This window comes from Heterodontus francisci, chromosome 7, assembly GCF_036365525.1.
Source record: "Heterodontus francisci isolate sHetFra1 chromosome 7, sHetFra1.hap1, whole genome shotgun sequence".
Taxonomy (NCBI): Eukaryota; Metazoa; Chordata; class Chondrichthyes; order Heterodontiformes; family Heterodontidae; genus Heterodontus; species Heterodontus francisci.
Window position 1 is genome coordinate 51636957 of NC_090377.1, and position 14500 is coordinate 51651456.

Consider the following 14500-nt stretch of genomic DNA (forward strand, 5'->3'; position numbering starts at 1 on the left):
AGGGTTTGGGAGAGCGAGCAGTGCTAGTGGAACTGTACTGTAGCAAGGAACCTTCAAGAAAGGAAGAAGGGTGAAAGTTGACAGAAAAAGGAGAAAAAGTGAAAAATACCATTTACACAATGAGTAACTTGTCTCTCACAGCTACCAGCTATGTTTCCCCATTACACATTCTATGCTGAATTTTCCTGTAAATCACTGATCTTGTTTCAGTTTTCACAGAAAAAAAATCAAATTACAGAACTTAATCTCTAAAATATTGGCAAAAATTTCAAACTTACTCAGTCCAATAAACCAGTGACCATGCTCATTAATTCCCATCTTAATTTTAACAATGATTTGGGAATGGAACTGAGGGAGTTGCTCTTTCAGAGAGCCGGTGCAGACACAATGAGCCAAACGGCCACCTCCTGCACTGTAACGGTTCTGTGGTGCAACCCATCCACCAAGCCATCTAGTCCTCCATACATCACTGACATTCCTAACCAGCTGCAGTTGATTAGCAGTATATTGATTGCATGAAAACAAGCAACATTTGGCAGTATAAGAGAGACCAGGGAGGCAAAGAGAAGTGCAGGAAACATAGAGCCAAGCATGATAAAGAATAATGAGACAGATACAAAGATCGTGCCATTCATGTCCTCAGGACATCTACAAAGCACCATACAACCAATTAAGTACGTTTTAAGTGTAGCCACTATAATGTTGGAAACCTATTTATGCACAGCAAGATAGCACACACAGCAATGAAATAAATGACCAGATCATCTGTATTAAGTATTGGCTCAGATTAAATGTTGGCCACAAATCTGCGATATCTCCTCTACTCTTCCTATAGTGTAATGAGATCTTTAACGTCCACCTGAGAGGAGAGGCGGGACCTTGATTTAACATTTCACGATACAGAAATGGCTGTCTACTTGAAGTACTAGAAGTGATATTTTAACCCACAACCTTCTTGCTCAAAATTGCCATAAACCATAAAATGGTTAATAATGGATAATTTAAAAAAACTGTGGATGCTGGCAATTTGAAATAAAAGCAGAAAGTGCTGGCAATACACAGCAGATCAGTCAGCATTTGTGGAGAGACAAACAGAGTTAATGCTTCAGGTCTGTGAACAAAGGTCTGTTTCTCTTTCCACAGATGCTACCAAACCTGCTGAGTATTTCCAGCACTTTCTGCTTTTACATAAAACAGCTAAATTGTTTTTAGACGCACTCCCTCCTGTTTGAAGCTTAGCATCCTGACAACTTGCATAGATAGTATAGTCTTTCAAGCTGTCGCGAGAGCAAATAACTATCACATAGCCCGTAGCCGCGTAATATTATGGGAGTTGTAGTTTACCTTGCCGCACTCTCTATGCGGATGTCTGTTAAACGGACAACATGCCCCACAATGCTGGGCGCGCCGCTTGCAGACATGCGCGCTCGCTGTCTATATATAAGACTGCTGCCTCACACTTGTCCTTGTCCACATTACCGTTCGCCATGTTGGGAGCTGTTGGACGGTGCAGTAGGGGCGTGGTGCAGGCGCTCCGGCCTGTAGTTAACCCCATACAGCCGGTGACGGGTGCACCCTGTGCACTTTATTCACGTAGGTATTCCGAATGGGGTGCTTCGGTTCGATGTTCGCATTTGCGCTGAATTTCCTGTTGGCGCCGAGTGGCAAAACCGCCATATGTAGGCCTGGGCATTTCCTTATCCGAACCGCTCCCCTTCCCTCCCGCTGAAGTCGCTTCACTGAGCCGACCTGGGGGCAGGCAGCAGGCACGGTCATTGGGAACCATGGTCGTTTTGACCTCATCTGTTCTGCAGGCTCAGGCCTGAGGCCTAGCGGGCTGGAGTTGCTGCTTTTTTCCCTCGTACATCAGCGGCTTTGGGTGGAGGAAATTAATCCTGGTTCAGTCGCTGGGAGGCGTTGGATGTTCCGTTTGTTAGGACCCGCTTGTGTACTTTTTTTTCTACACATGCTGTATTGGCTTCCTGGATGCCCTTCAACGTCACCTCTCTAGTTTGGGCCTTTCACCTTGAAGGTTAATCCGCAGTTCTGCACAATCTTTAGCCTAGTTCCACTGCACCAATGTACGTTCAAGCTGTTTTCTGTATCTGTAGTTTGCCCTTGCTGCAAGTAGCAAGTTATATATTTAATGAGAGTAACAGGCGCCATTGTTGGGCTGAAACTCGCGGTGTATGTGTTTAGTTTAGAGATACAGCACTGAAACAGTCCCTTCGGCCCACCGAGTCTGTGCCGACCATCAACCACCCATTTATACTAACCCTACACTAATTTCATATTGCTACCACATCCCCACCTGTCCCTATATTTCCCTACCACCTACCTATATTAGGGGCAATTTATAATGGCCAATTTACCTATCAACCTGCAAGTCTTTGGCATGTGGGAGGAAACCGGAGCACCCGGAGGAAACCCACGCAGACACAGGGAGAACTTGCAAACTCCACACAGGCAGTACCCAGAATTGAACCTGGGTCGCTGGAGCTGTGAGGCTGCGGTGCTAACCACTGTGCTGCCCCTGTACTTCAACCTTATTTGTATCTTGAGGGCAATGGTAATCAAAGTGTAAGAAAGAGAGTGCAAGTGTTGAGTATTGTGGGTACAGTACAGCACCCTTGATTATTTGCTAAATTGTGTAATGTGAAAATGTTGGACACCATGGAAACATTAGCTGCTTTGTATGGAGAGGGGAACTGACTTCATTATCAACTTGGCAAACTGTTCCAGGAGAGCAGAAGAAACCAAGCCCAACCAATAACTAGTAGCTAAATAGGGCACATCATGCAAGCAGGAACAAAAGAGGGCTATGGGACAAGAGCAGGGAGTGAGATTAATTGGATAGTTATATCAGAGGCACAATGGGCTGAATGGCCTCCTGTCCTGTATCATTCTAAAGTCAAAAGTCCCTAAAAATGACTGATTTATGGCAGAACTGCAATACAGTGAAATAAATGGCAATGTTTTCACCAGTAAATGTGTAAAGCAAATTTACCTGTATTGCATAAAATGTACCTTTATAATTGTGGCTAAAATAGTAGGAATAGGCCATTCATCCAGTGAGCCTGTTCACCATTCAATGAGATTGTGGTGGATCTACATCCCACCTGCCATGGCTCTCTATTCTTAGATTTTTGCATCTCAAATTAAGCTAGCATCTACTCTTTGTGAAGAGTTTTACACTTCTACCCTTTACAAGAAGTGTTTCCTAATTTCTCTCCTAAATGGCCTAGGTGCTGATTTTTAGGGTTATGCCCCCTTGTCTTAGATTATCTCACCAGACAAAAAAAGTTTTTCTAACTACCATATCAATTTCTTTCCAATTCCTAAAAAACCTCTTTTTTTTTTTAAATCGCTCCTTGACCATCTATAATCCAGGCAATGAAAGCTTAGTTTATGTAATTGCACCTTGTAATCTAACTTTTGAAACCCAGGTAACATTCTGGTGAAAATGCACTTCTTCCAAGGCAAGCTCACCTGTCCTCTAGTACTTCAGATGCAGTTTAACCATGGCTTTGTACAGCTGTAGTAAAAGTGCCTCCTTTTTTTATGTTCTATTTAGTTATAAAGGCTAATATTCTATGAGCCTCTTTGATTTTTGGACATGACAACTACATTTTAGTGACTTATTTACATAAACCCCAAAAACTCTTTGGAGTGCTGTTTTTATCATAAAAGAAAGATGCTTGAACTTTTTTTTTGGTCTAAATTGGGAGACCCTTCCCTGCATTGAAATCCATCTGCCATGATTTTGCCCACTCAATCTCAGTCTGTCATTTTATGCTCCTGTTTATGCTATTATATTGTCAATCCTTATCAAAGAATGAATAATGAAGGACATGGAACAGATCCTTGTGGAATGCAACTCATCTCTTCCAATTTGAGTAGCTATCCATCATCCTGATCGTCTACTACCTAAGCAACTCCTAACCAGTTCAATAGGAACATAGGAGCAAGAGTAGGCAATGGAGCCTGCCCTGCCATTCAGTATGATAGCTGATCATCCACTTCAATGCCTTTTCCCCACACTATCCTCATCCCCTTATGGCATTTGTATTTAGAAATCTGTCAATCTCTGCTTTAAATGTACTCTGACTGAGCTTCCATAGCCCTCTGGGGTAGAGAATTCAAAAGATTCTCAACCCTTTGAGGAAAGAAATTTCTCCTCTTCTGTGTCCTAAGTGGCTTCCCCCTTATTTTGAACTTGTGTCCCCTGGTTCTAGACTCACCAACTGGGGGAACATCTTAGCTGCATCTACCCTGTCTATCTCCAAGTATTTTGTTGGTTTCAATGAGATCATCTCTCATTCTTCGAAACTCTAGAGCATACAGGCCCAGTTTCCCCAATCTCTCAATAGGACAGTTCCGCCATCCCGGGAATAAGTCTGGTGAACTTTCCTTGCACTCCCTTCAAGGCAATAATCCCCTTCCTAAGATAAGGGGACCAAAATTGGACACAGTACTCCTAGTGTGGTCCAACCAAGGTTCTGTACAATTGAAGCAAGACTCCTGTACTCATTCTCTTGCGATTAAAGGCTAACATACCATTAGCCTTTTTAATTGCTTGCTGCACCTGGATGTTAGCTTTCGGTGATTTATTGACCAGGACACCCAAGTCCTTGTACATCTGCACTTTCTAATCTCTTACCATTTAAGAAATACTTTGCACATCTATTCCTCCTACCAAAGTGGATAACACTTTTTTCCGCATTATATTCCATCTGCCAAGTTCTTGCCTACTCATTAAGTCTTTCCAAATCCCCTTGAAGCACTTTGCATCTTCCTCACAACACACATTCCCACCTAGTTTTGTGTCATCTGCGAACTTGGAAGTACTATATTTGATTCCCATATCCAAATCATTGATATATATTGTGTACAGCTGGGGCCCAAGTACTGGTCTCTGCAGTGCCCAACTTGTCACTGCCTGCCAATGCGAGAATGACCCGTTTATTCCTACTGTTTTCTGCTTGTTATCCAATCTTTAATCCACGCCAGTATATTACTGCCTATCCCATGTGCTTTAATTTTGCTAACCAATCTCCTGTGGGGGACTTTATCAAAGGCCTTTTGAAAACCCTAGTATACCACGTCCACTGACTCCCCTTCAATTCCATGGGCTTTAATTTTAGTTAAATCTCTTGTGTGGGACCTTATTGAACAAATGTCTAAGTCCATATAAGCTATATCCAGAGACATTCCCTTGTCAACTACTACTGTTACTTCCTCAAAATTCAATTTAGGTTTGTTAGACATAACCTACCATTTATAAATCCATGTTGGCTCACTAATCAACTCAAATTTCTCAAGTCGCTCTCCTTAATTCTAGATTCCAATAACTTCCCCATAACACGTAGACTAATGGGTATATAATTTGTTTTTCTCTCCTTATCTGCATTGTTTCTATGCGTACCTTTTGATGAAGCCTGTGTGAAATCTGATGCTCAAAATATTGCCAGTTTAAATCGTGCATGCAGTGTTAGTGTACTGACAGCCCTTGCAGTCTTGGATTCATATCCAGTCCTAGACTGCAACTAAGCTTTGCAGATAAATTTGGTCTGTCTCATCCTAATTCCTAGTGGCAGAAACCTGTAACACAAATTGATTTTGCCAGTCTTGTTCAGAAACCAGAATGCAATTTACAATGCTGCTGTAGAAGCTGTTACTTTGAAACTTATATTAGGTGTAGTTGATCATAGGGAGCTTTAAACATGAAGTTAAGGCATGTTAATGGGGCAAAGTGGATTGAGTATTTCATGATTGTGATGTGTTTTTAATCTAGTCATTAAATTGAGCCTTTTAGGCAGTTGTAACCATTCTGAAGTTCAGTTTGGGGCTTTTACGATGAATATGGATACCATCTTTAAGTAGAAGAATAAACTGATGCTCACATTTGAAACTTCAAAATTAAGATTTCATGACCCTTCCCATAATCCAGAAGATGGGCTACTACTGAAATGAATATTCCTAGAATAGATGCCTGAAGTTTTCAGATTTTTTTTTTTACCTGTATATTTTCCCATTGCAGGGCGAAATTATGTCGCTCAAGCAAATCCTTCTGCCAAGCAAGGTATGGCGAAAGGTCGAATTGTTGCAGTCATTGGTGCTGTTGTGGATGTCCAGTTTGATGTGGGGCTTCCCCCAATCCTGAATGCTCTAGATGTGACCGGTCGTGAGAGTAGGCTTGTGCTGGAGGTTGCCCAGCATCTTGGTGAGTGCAGCTTGATTTTAACCTTGGTTTCAGATGAGAATTCAGTGATGAGACATCAAAAAGACTTTCGTTCTTCTGAAATGTCTGTAGATAAACTAATATCTGAGAAATGTAAAGATTTCAGTTTAAACTTTTTTCCTATGGCTGAGACTAACTAAAACTTCAATCTCTAGGTGAGAGCACTGTACGTACAATTGCTATGGATGGTACTGAAGGGTTGGTCCGTGGGCAGGAAGTTCTGGATACAGGTGCTCCTATCAGGATTCCAGTTGGGCCAGAAACTCTTGGCAGAATCATGAATGTCATTGGTGCACCCATTGATGAGAGGGGACCAATCACCACTAAACAGTAAGTGGGATGCTATTTAGAGTAAAGTTAGCTTGCACAATTTTCAAAAGTGCTTTTGTAGATTTGAGGAGACCAAGTATTAGGTATGCCTTCCCATTCTATGGCTTTCATTTGACCAGATATTTTTTAGAAAAGAAATATAGGGCTGTATTTTACGAGCTTGGCGGTGAGCTTCAAAGATGGCGGCTTGCATGCTTGGGCTTTACTCCATGGAGCTGCTGTGATGTTAAACATGGCAGCTCGTTTACATGGCTGCAGCGACTGCCCCCCAAGATGATGTGGACTGGCAGTCAGTCCCTGGCAACCACGTCAGGCACCTAAACCAATTTTAAGGGCTTCCAGCCCTTCAGTTTAATTAAAATTTTTAAAGAAACATGAGTATAAAAAAATTAGCTGTCCCAACCCCTTCCCACTTACCTCCAATGACCATCAACCTTGTGCTCACAACCATCTCCTTTTTCTCTCCTCCCCCACAACCCCCCAAATTTCATAAACTATGAACTTTACCCCTTCCTACCACCCTCTAAACCAATCAAAAACACTTGACCCCTACTCCCGCTCCCCACCAGTGTTCCACCTTGGTTCCCTGAACAGAGATCCGAAGGCATTGGGTGGGGGTGGTGGGGAGTGGCAGTAAAATCCAGCCCATAGTGTTCTACAAATGCTAAATCCAGGGAGGAACCACTCTAGCTAGTTCTAATATTGACCTTCACAAATAACTGTCATGCATTTCCCATTTTTGATCACTGGATGTTGAGAGTTGGAATGGAGGCTTTTTAATTCTGTCTATCCTGGCTTGGATTACAACATGTATTTCATTGACTGGATTCATATTTCATTGAGACAGATATAGAAACTGAGCTTGCATTGAGAATTTTGGCTGTACCATAGGATAATTGAAGCAAATGCAGAAAATACTTTGAATTAACATCTTATATAATTGAACAAATCATGTATCTGACAAGTTCTGAAATGGTCAACTTGTAGTTCCACCTTTCTCAAGTCCTCATCTTTCAGACTTGCTAGCCTGCTGAAAATTGGTCTCATTGGCATAAGTTGATCTGCTTTGACAAGCTTGGTTACAGAAGATGGTTTTATGACCTTGGTGATGACCAACCCTACAAATAGAAATGTAAGGAGGTGATTTTTTTTCCATCAAAAGCTCCTGCAACACTGGATCACCATCTCTGGAAAAGAACAAGAAACCATGTTTTTAAATCCAAGTTGCTGAAGCAAGTCAAATTGAATGTCTGAACTAGGTGCTTCTAGTTCATGTTCAGTTCCCATGGTTTTGGAGGGGACAACTTTTCACTGGTTGGAGTCATACCTAGCACAAAGGAAGATGGTTCCAGTTGTTGGAGGCCAATCATCTCCACCCCAGGACATTCCAGGGGTTCAAGGTAGTGTCCTAGGCCCAACCATCAGTTGCTTCATCAGTGACCTAGCCTTAGGGAGGGAGGAAGTGGAGATGTTTGCTCACGATTGCAGTTTTCAGTATAGTTTGCAACTCTTCAGATACTGAAGCAGTCTCTTCATACGCAGCAATGCCTGGACAATATTCAGGTTTGGGCTGATGAGTGGCAAGCAACATTCATGCCACGCAAGTGCCAGGCAATAACTGCCTCCAACAAGAGAATCTAAATATCTCCCCTTGACATTCAATGGCATTACCATCACTGAATCTTAATCAGCATCCTGGGGATTACCATTGACCAAAAACTTAACTGGATCAGCCAGATAAATAGTGATTACAAGAGCAGGTCAGAGGCTGGGAATTCTGTGGTGAATAGCTCGCCTGACTCCCCAAAGCCTTCCCACTATCTACAAGGCACAAGTCAGGAGTGTTAGCCCCTTGTCTGGACGAGTGCTGTTTCAACAATACTCAGAAGCTTGACATTATGCAGGACAAAGCCTCCTTAATTGACACCCCATACACCACCTTAAACATTCACTCCCTCCACCACCAGCATACAGTGGCGGCAGCATGTATCATATACAAGATGCACTGCAGAAACTTCCCAATGCTCCTTCATGAGCACATTCCAAACACTCGACTACCACTGCACAGGGCAAGGGCAGCCGACGCATGGGGAATACAACCATCTGGAAGTTCCCCTCCAAGTCGCACCATCCTGACTTGAAACTATATCGCTGTTCTTCACTGTCACTGGGTCACAATCCTGGAACTATCTTACTAACAGCACTGTGGGTGCATCTACACCACATGAACTGCTATGGTTCAGGAAGGCAATTCACAACCACCTCAATTGCAATTGGGGATGGGCAATAATGCCAGTGATTCTCTCATCCATGAAAGAATACAAAGCAAACCCTTTGACTACATTGCAAGTTTTTGTGCAGTACAGCATTCATGCAACTCTGATTTGTGCACATTTCTTGAAGATTATGCATGTGCTTAACTGGATGGCTTATTTTGTTCCTTATGACTAGTGATCTTGGATCACTGGCTTTTAATGTGGGATTTCTTCTGGTTTAAGTTAGTGTTGTGTTTTTGCATCAATACCCAGTGTTTGTGTAACATGAGATGAAACCTTGCTCTGACTCCCCAAATGCACTAATGTCAGCTGAGTTGAACTGCTCTATGGTGCTGTTCTCCATTGCTTGGCCCTCACTCATTTTGTGAAGCCAGGTTTAAAAATTGCTAGTCTACTGGATAGCATGGATACTTTGGTGAGAAAACCAATGCTGCTACTTCTGAAATTCATTTAGGAAGGAAATGGAAGCCTATATCTGTACAAAACTATCCTGGCTGACAAGAGTGCACACTGCAGTATAATTCTTGTGTGGTGACCTCTTTGCACAACAGTTACACATCAGAGAATGGGAATTACAAACCTCTAACTATCCATAGTGCGAAGAATATAAAACTACATACAGCAGCTGCAATGTCATTTTCCATCTAGTTTCAAATCAATAATTCCCTACCATGGCTGACTTGCACTTTAAACTGAAATCTCGATCAGGACAACAAGCACAACTTGCTCAAACTTGTAATTAAAATAGAGAAGCGTTTTTAATTTGAATTGGTAAAGTTAAGTGACCACTTTGGATGAATCCTTAAGTTGGCATTAACTCATGGTTTGTTGTAGTTTATATGCTACTTTTGATTCAATGCATGCTTTCATTCACACCTAGACATTCTGCAATTCATGCTGAAGCTCCTGAATTTGTGGAGATGAGTGTTGAGCAAGAGATCTTGGTGACTGGCATCAAAGTTGTAGATCTATTGGCTCCTTATGCCAAGGGTGGCAAAATTGGTAAGTGTGATCAAAAACTAAACCTAAATTATTGAACTGAAGCTAAATTAATCATTGGTCAAAATGTTGATTTTTAAGCTAGTGCTGCTTCAATAAAACCAATTTTTTTTACTCCAATATAAGGGTGGTATGATTAATTCCATGCATTTACACCACTGGGACAAATGCACTATAAATTGCTGCCTTTTTAATTAAGGTTGTTGATTGTAAAACTGTTTGTGCCAACCATGTGTAATTGAGGCTTGTGGCTTATTTGAAGTTACACAGCTTTACTACTGTATGCAATGTTAAGTGCTGCTGCGAAGTATGAATCCAAAGTGTAGATTTCTGAAACCGCTAACTAGGTTACAAGTGTTTTACATTGGTTTTGAATCAAAATTTTAAAATTGGTAACTCCAACCAAGGCAAATGACTCTGGCTTGCATTTTGATGCAAATCAATGGTAAATATAGGCTAAAGCTTACTACTTGTGTCTGCTTAGGTCTCTTTGGCGGTGCTGGTGTAGGTAAGACTGTACTGATCATGGAACTTATTAACAATGTTGCCAAGGCCCATGGTGGCTACTCTGTGTTTGCTGGAGTAGGAGAGCGCACCCGTGAGGGCAATGATTTATACCATGAGATGATTGAGTCTGGTGTCATCAATCTGAAAGATACAACCTCAAAGGTAAGTGTTAAATGTTATGTAGTTTAGGTTTTTTAGTCAGAACAGTGAAAATGTAAAGTGCATTTATGTGCACTTTTCTGGACTCAACATTTTAACCATTTCAGATCATAACCTCTACTCCCACTTTTTTCAGGGGTGGGGGGGAGGTGGGTGGTGGCTGCTGTTGATTCTGCTATTCCCACTTGTATTTCCTCTGGATGTATCTTTTTTCATTAATTGTCCCAGTGCCATCTACATTTGCCTTATGTCATTCCTTTGTCACTTAATCTCCTGCCTTCCATCCTACAACAGTCCTTTTTTTTTTTTCTTTTTTTGTCTCTAGTTGCTTAAAACCTGTTAAATCCCAACTTTTTCCACTTCTGACAAGTCATCAATTTAGCTCCTGTTTGTGTCCACAGATGCTCTGACTAGAGTATTTCCAGCATTTGTTTGTTTCAGATTTCCAGAATCTGCAGTATTCTGCTTTTGTTTGAAATGTACATAGTTGGAAAGCGAGTGAGGTTGGAAAAGGGTCACAATGCATTGAGAGGTTTTAGATATTCAAAATAGTGATTCAAGTAGTAAAACTTCTGCCATGATCTTAGAGTCCAAAATTAGTCCCATAAATGTAAGGTTAAATCCAATACAGAATTCAGGAGGAGCTTTACTCAAATAGTGAGGAATGTAGAATTCATTACCATGTGAGGTGGTTGAGGTGAGTAGCATTATGCATTTAAGGGGAAGCTAAAATACATGAAGAAAGGAATAGATGTATTTGGGGGTGGTGAGATGAAGTAAAGTGGAAAGAATGGCCTTTTCCTGTGCTGTAAAACTAATTAGGTACTGAAGTCTACTGTTACAAAAAATTCAGAACCAAAAAATCTACATGATTGTTATAGGCACCTATGCCCTGACTTAATTTCAATCTCTCCTCTTAGGTCGCACTGGTATATGGTCAGATGAATGAGCCACCTGGTGCCCGTGCTAGAGTGGCACTGACTGGACTAACTGTTGCTGAATACTTCCGTGATCAGGAAGGCCAAGACGTGCTGCTGTTCATTGACAACATTTTTAGGTTCACGCAGGCTGGTTCAGAGGTAAGCTTGTTTCTAATTATAGGTACATTTGAGTGCAGCAGCTTCATGACCGTTGTACTTTGGACAAATAGTCCAACACTCTCCATTATCCTTTCCTTAAGGTGTCTGCTCTGCTTGGACGTATTCCTTCTGCAGTAGGTTATCAGCCAACTCTGGCAACTGACATGGGTACCATGCAAGAGCGAATCACCACCACAAAGAAAGGATCAATTACATCTGTGCAGGTAACTGAAACTAATGTTCACTTGATTTTTTTTTAAATTGCCCAATTATGGTGCCAAAGTGACATTCATTTTCCTAAATGTGATGAAACAAAAAGTAGTTAGATGGTTTTGTAAAGATGTTTTATATTAATGCTTTATACTGAATTTTTTTTTTTTCAGGCTATCTATGTGCCAGCTGATGATTTGACTGACCCTGCACCTGCTACTACTTTTGCCCACTTGGATGCCACAACTGTACTGTCACGTGCAATTGCTGAGTTGGGTATATATCCAGCTGTAGACCCACTAGATTCTACTTCTCGTATTATGGACCCCAACATTGTAGGGCAGGAACACTATGATGTTGCTCGTGGTGTACAAAAGATTCTACAGGTTTGTATGTTTTTCTTTGAGGAAATGAGATCTCAACTTGACAAGTTTATGGTAGAAATGGCAACTAAGAATGTATGACCTAAATAGCTAACAGCTTGTATTTTTGAAATCCATGGGTTGAAAGATGAATCACCAGTGGATTATATGACAATTTTAATCTGTTGAGCACTCAGGAAACCAGACAAAAGCCTTTATAAAGTCTAAAGGTGAAAGGGATATGAATTGAAGCAGAGCAGTAGGGACAAAGATGGGTACTTGAGATGTAAAGAAAGACATGATTGAATGTAGGCTTTGAAGATTCTCTTGGGACTGAGCAGGATGCCAAAGTTCCATGTTGATTGAATGGGTATCTTGGAGAGATTTGGATTGTGGCCTAGATTTTCTGACAGGGTAGAACAGGACTGTTTGAGACTTTCCATTGCTAAACTGCAAGAAATTTTGGTTCACTGACGTCAGGTAGTTTGGACAGTTGGAAAATTTACTGTGATAAAAAGGGTAAAGCTGGGTATTGAGTTAATGTGTGAAACCTCATTCCATGTTAAGAGTATAAAGTTGTATGGGTGCAGATGACCTGAATTGGAGACAAATCCTCTAATTCTGTGCAACTTATGTGGGTAGGGCAGAAACTAAATTCTGATATTGAAGTAGAGAAATGGAAATTGGGATTTCCTTCAGCTTCCAAGATCCCAATTTCTGATCTGGAGACATTTAAGTGGTCAAATTAGTTTTCAAAATCAAGCTGGGCCTGTTGTGTGATCAGAACCTTGAGGGGTGAGGTAGGAGGTTAGTGAAAGATAATGACTCCTAAAAGGAGTTTGAGGTGGGTGGTGAGATAAATAAAGATTGGGCTTGACAACCATGTTGCTGCAAAGATGGAATTTCCAGTGAGTGCAAATGTGTGAACTAGCCTTGGGTCTGGATGGTAGTGACCTTGTCTAGATGGAGATGGCTTGTTTGCAAGGAAATGGATATTCACAAGGCATCTACTTCATCTACCAATAAAATAATCACTCTATCTAAATTGGCATCTGTAAGCTGCAACATGTAAACTGCAAAGAACAGTACAATTGATTCTAAAGGCAAACCGTTAAATTTAAGTTAACTTTGTAGTGCTAAAGGATAGGAAAAGTGAAATGAGTTTGTGAAAGAAGGTTGTGGACTGTAGCAAATTTAAGTTTCTACTTTTGTATTAAGATTTTCTGTTTGACTCTACACTTTCACTGTCTAGTTGGTTGTAAACCTGAGAAGGTATCACTTCTGTTGTATAGCTAAAGTCTGATCTAGAATCTTTCATTTTCCTCAAAATATCTCCAGCAAATTTTCTTTTTCACAGGATGCAGGTGTTGCTGGCTATGCCAGCATTTATTGCCCTTGAACTAGCTTTTAGATTTCTAATTTTACCTTGGATTAATACTTGAATGAGCAATAGATTTTACATCTGAATTATCTGGCATTGACTGGTTCAACACTATCATTTAAACACCTAAGGTATTTATGGTTATCTTCTGTTCAGAATTTGCTACCATTTGTAGCCTATAATTTTTTTCACACATCTGGAGTCTGATTTGTTTTAAATTTTCAGTTGACTTTCAGTGTAATAAATAGTGACTTGTAGACTAAGTTTTTTTTTAGACTTTCATCTGGATTCTTTGTGGCACTAAAACTTACTTTTTAGATACAATGTATATTTCCTATCCAATTTTGTGACCAAATGATGGAGCTATTTCTTTCTCTGCTTTCATTTACATAGTTAGACTAAAGCTCCATTTTATTTTTAGGACTACAAGTCTTTGCAAGATATCATTGCCATCCTGGGTATGGATGAACTGTCAGAAGAAGACAGGCTGACTGTGGCTCGTGCTCGTAAGATCCAGCGTTTCCTATCCCAGCCTTTCCAAGTTGCTGAGGTGTTCACTGGTCATCTTGGAAAGTTGGTGCCTCTCAAGGAGACAATCAAGGGATTTCAGATGATTCTTCAAGGCAAGTTCTTGTAACTCTCTCTCTTGTATATAGATTTATTTAATGTATTTTCAGGTTGTCAAATTCTCACTTTTCCTTCACCTTTTTTGCAGGTGAATATGACCACTTACCCGAACAATCCTTCTACATGGTGGGTCCTATTGAAGAAGCAGTTGCTAAGGCTCAGAAGTTGGCTGAAGAACATTCTTAACATTCTAACAAGTGGAAGTGGCTGGTTGTATTGTACCTTGTATGAAATATCTTTCAATATGTCTTCATGATAAAAGATCAAGATATTTAATGTTTCTACTTCAGAAGATGAAAAATAAAAGTTCTCTGAATCTACATACAAAA

General features: G+C 40.7%; 1 protein-coding gene across 1 annotated transcript; it reads left to right on the top strand.

Moving 5' to 3' along the window:
- Positions 1-1444: 1444 nt before the first annotated feature.
- On the top strand, positions 1445-14500 carry atp5f1b (ATP synthase F1 subunit beta). The gene is made up of 10 exons (XM_068035172.1): positions 1445-1593; positions 6041-6223; positions 6397-6571; positions 9728-9849; positions 10331-10515; positions 11433-11591; positions 11693-11815; positions 11975-12187; positions 13966-14167; positions 14260-14500. The coding sequence occupies exons 1-10, from the start codon at positions 1488-1490 to the stop codon at positions 14355-14357; spliced, it is 1566 nt and encodes a 521-aa protein (XP_067891273.1). The 5' UTR covers positions 1445-1487; the 3' UTR covers positions 14358-14500.

Coding starts and splice junctions, on each gene's coding strand:
- atp5f1b (XM_068035172.1), top strand. CDS start 1,488: ATGTTGGGAGCTGTTGGACGGTGCAGTAGGGGCGTGGTGCAGGCGCTC. Junction 6,224..6,396: donor GGAGGTTGCCCAGCATCTTG/GTGAGTGCAGCT, acceptor TTCAATCTCTAG/GTGAGAGCACTGTACGTACA. Junction 6,572..9,727: donor GGACCAATCACCACTAAACA/GTAAGTGGGATG, acceptor ATTCACACCTAG/ACATTCTGCAATTCATGCTG.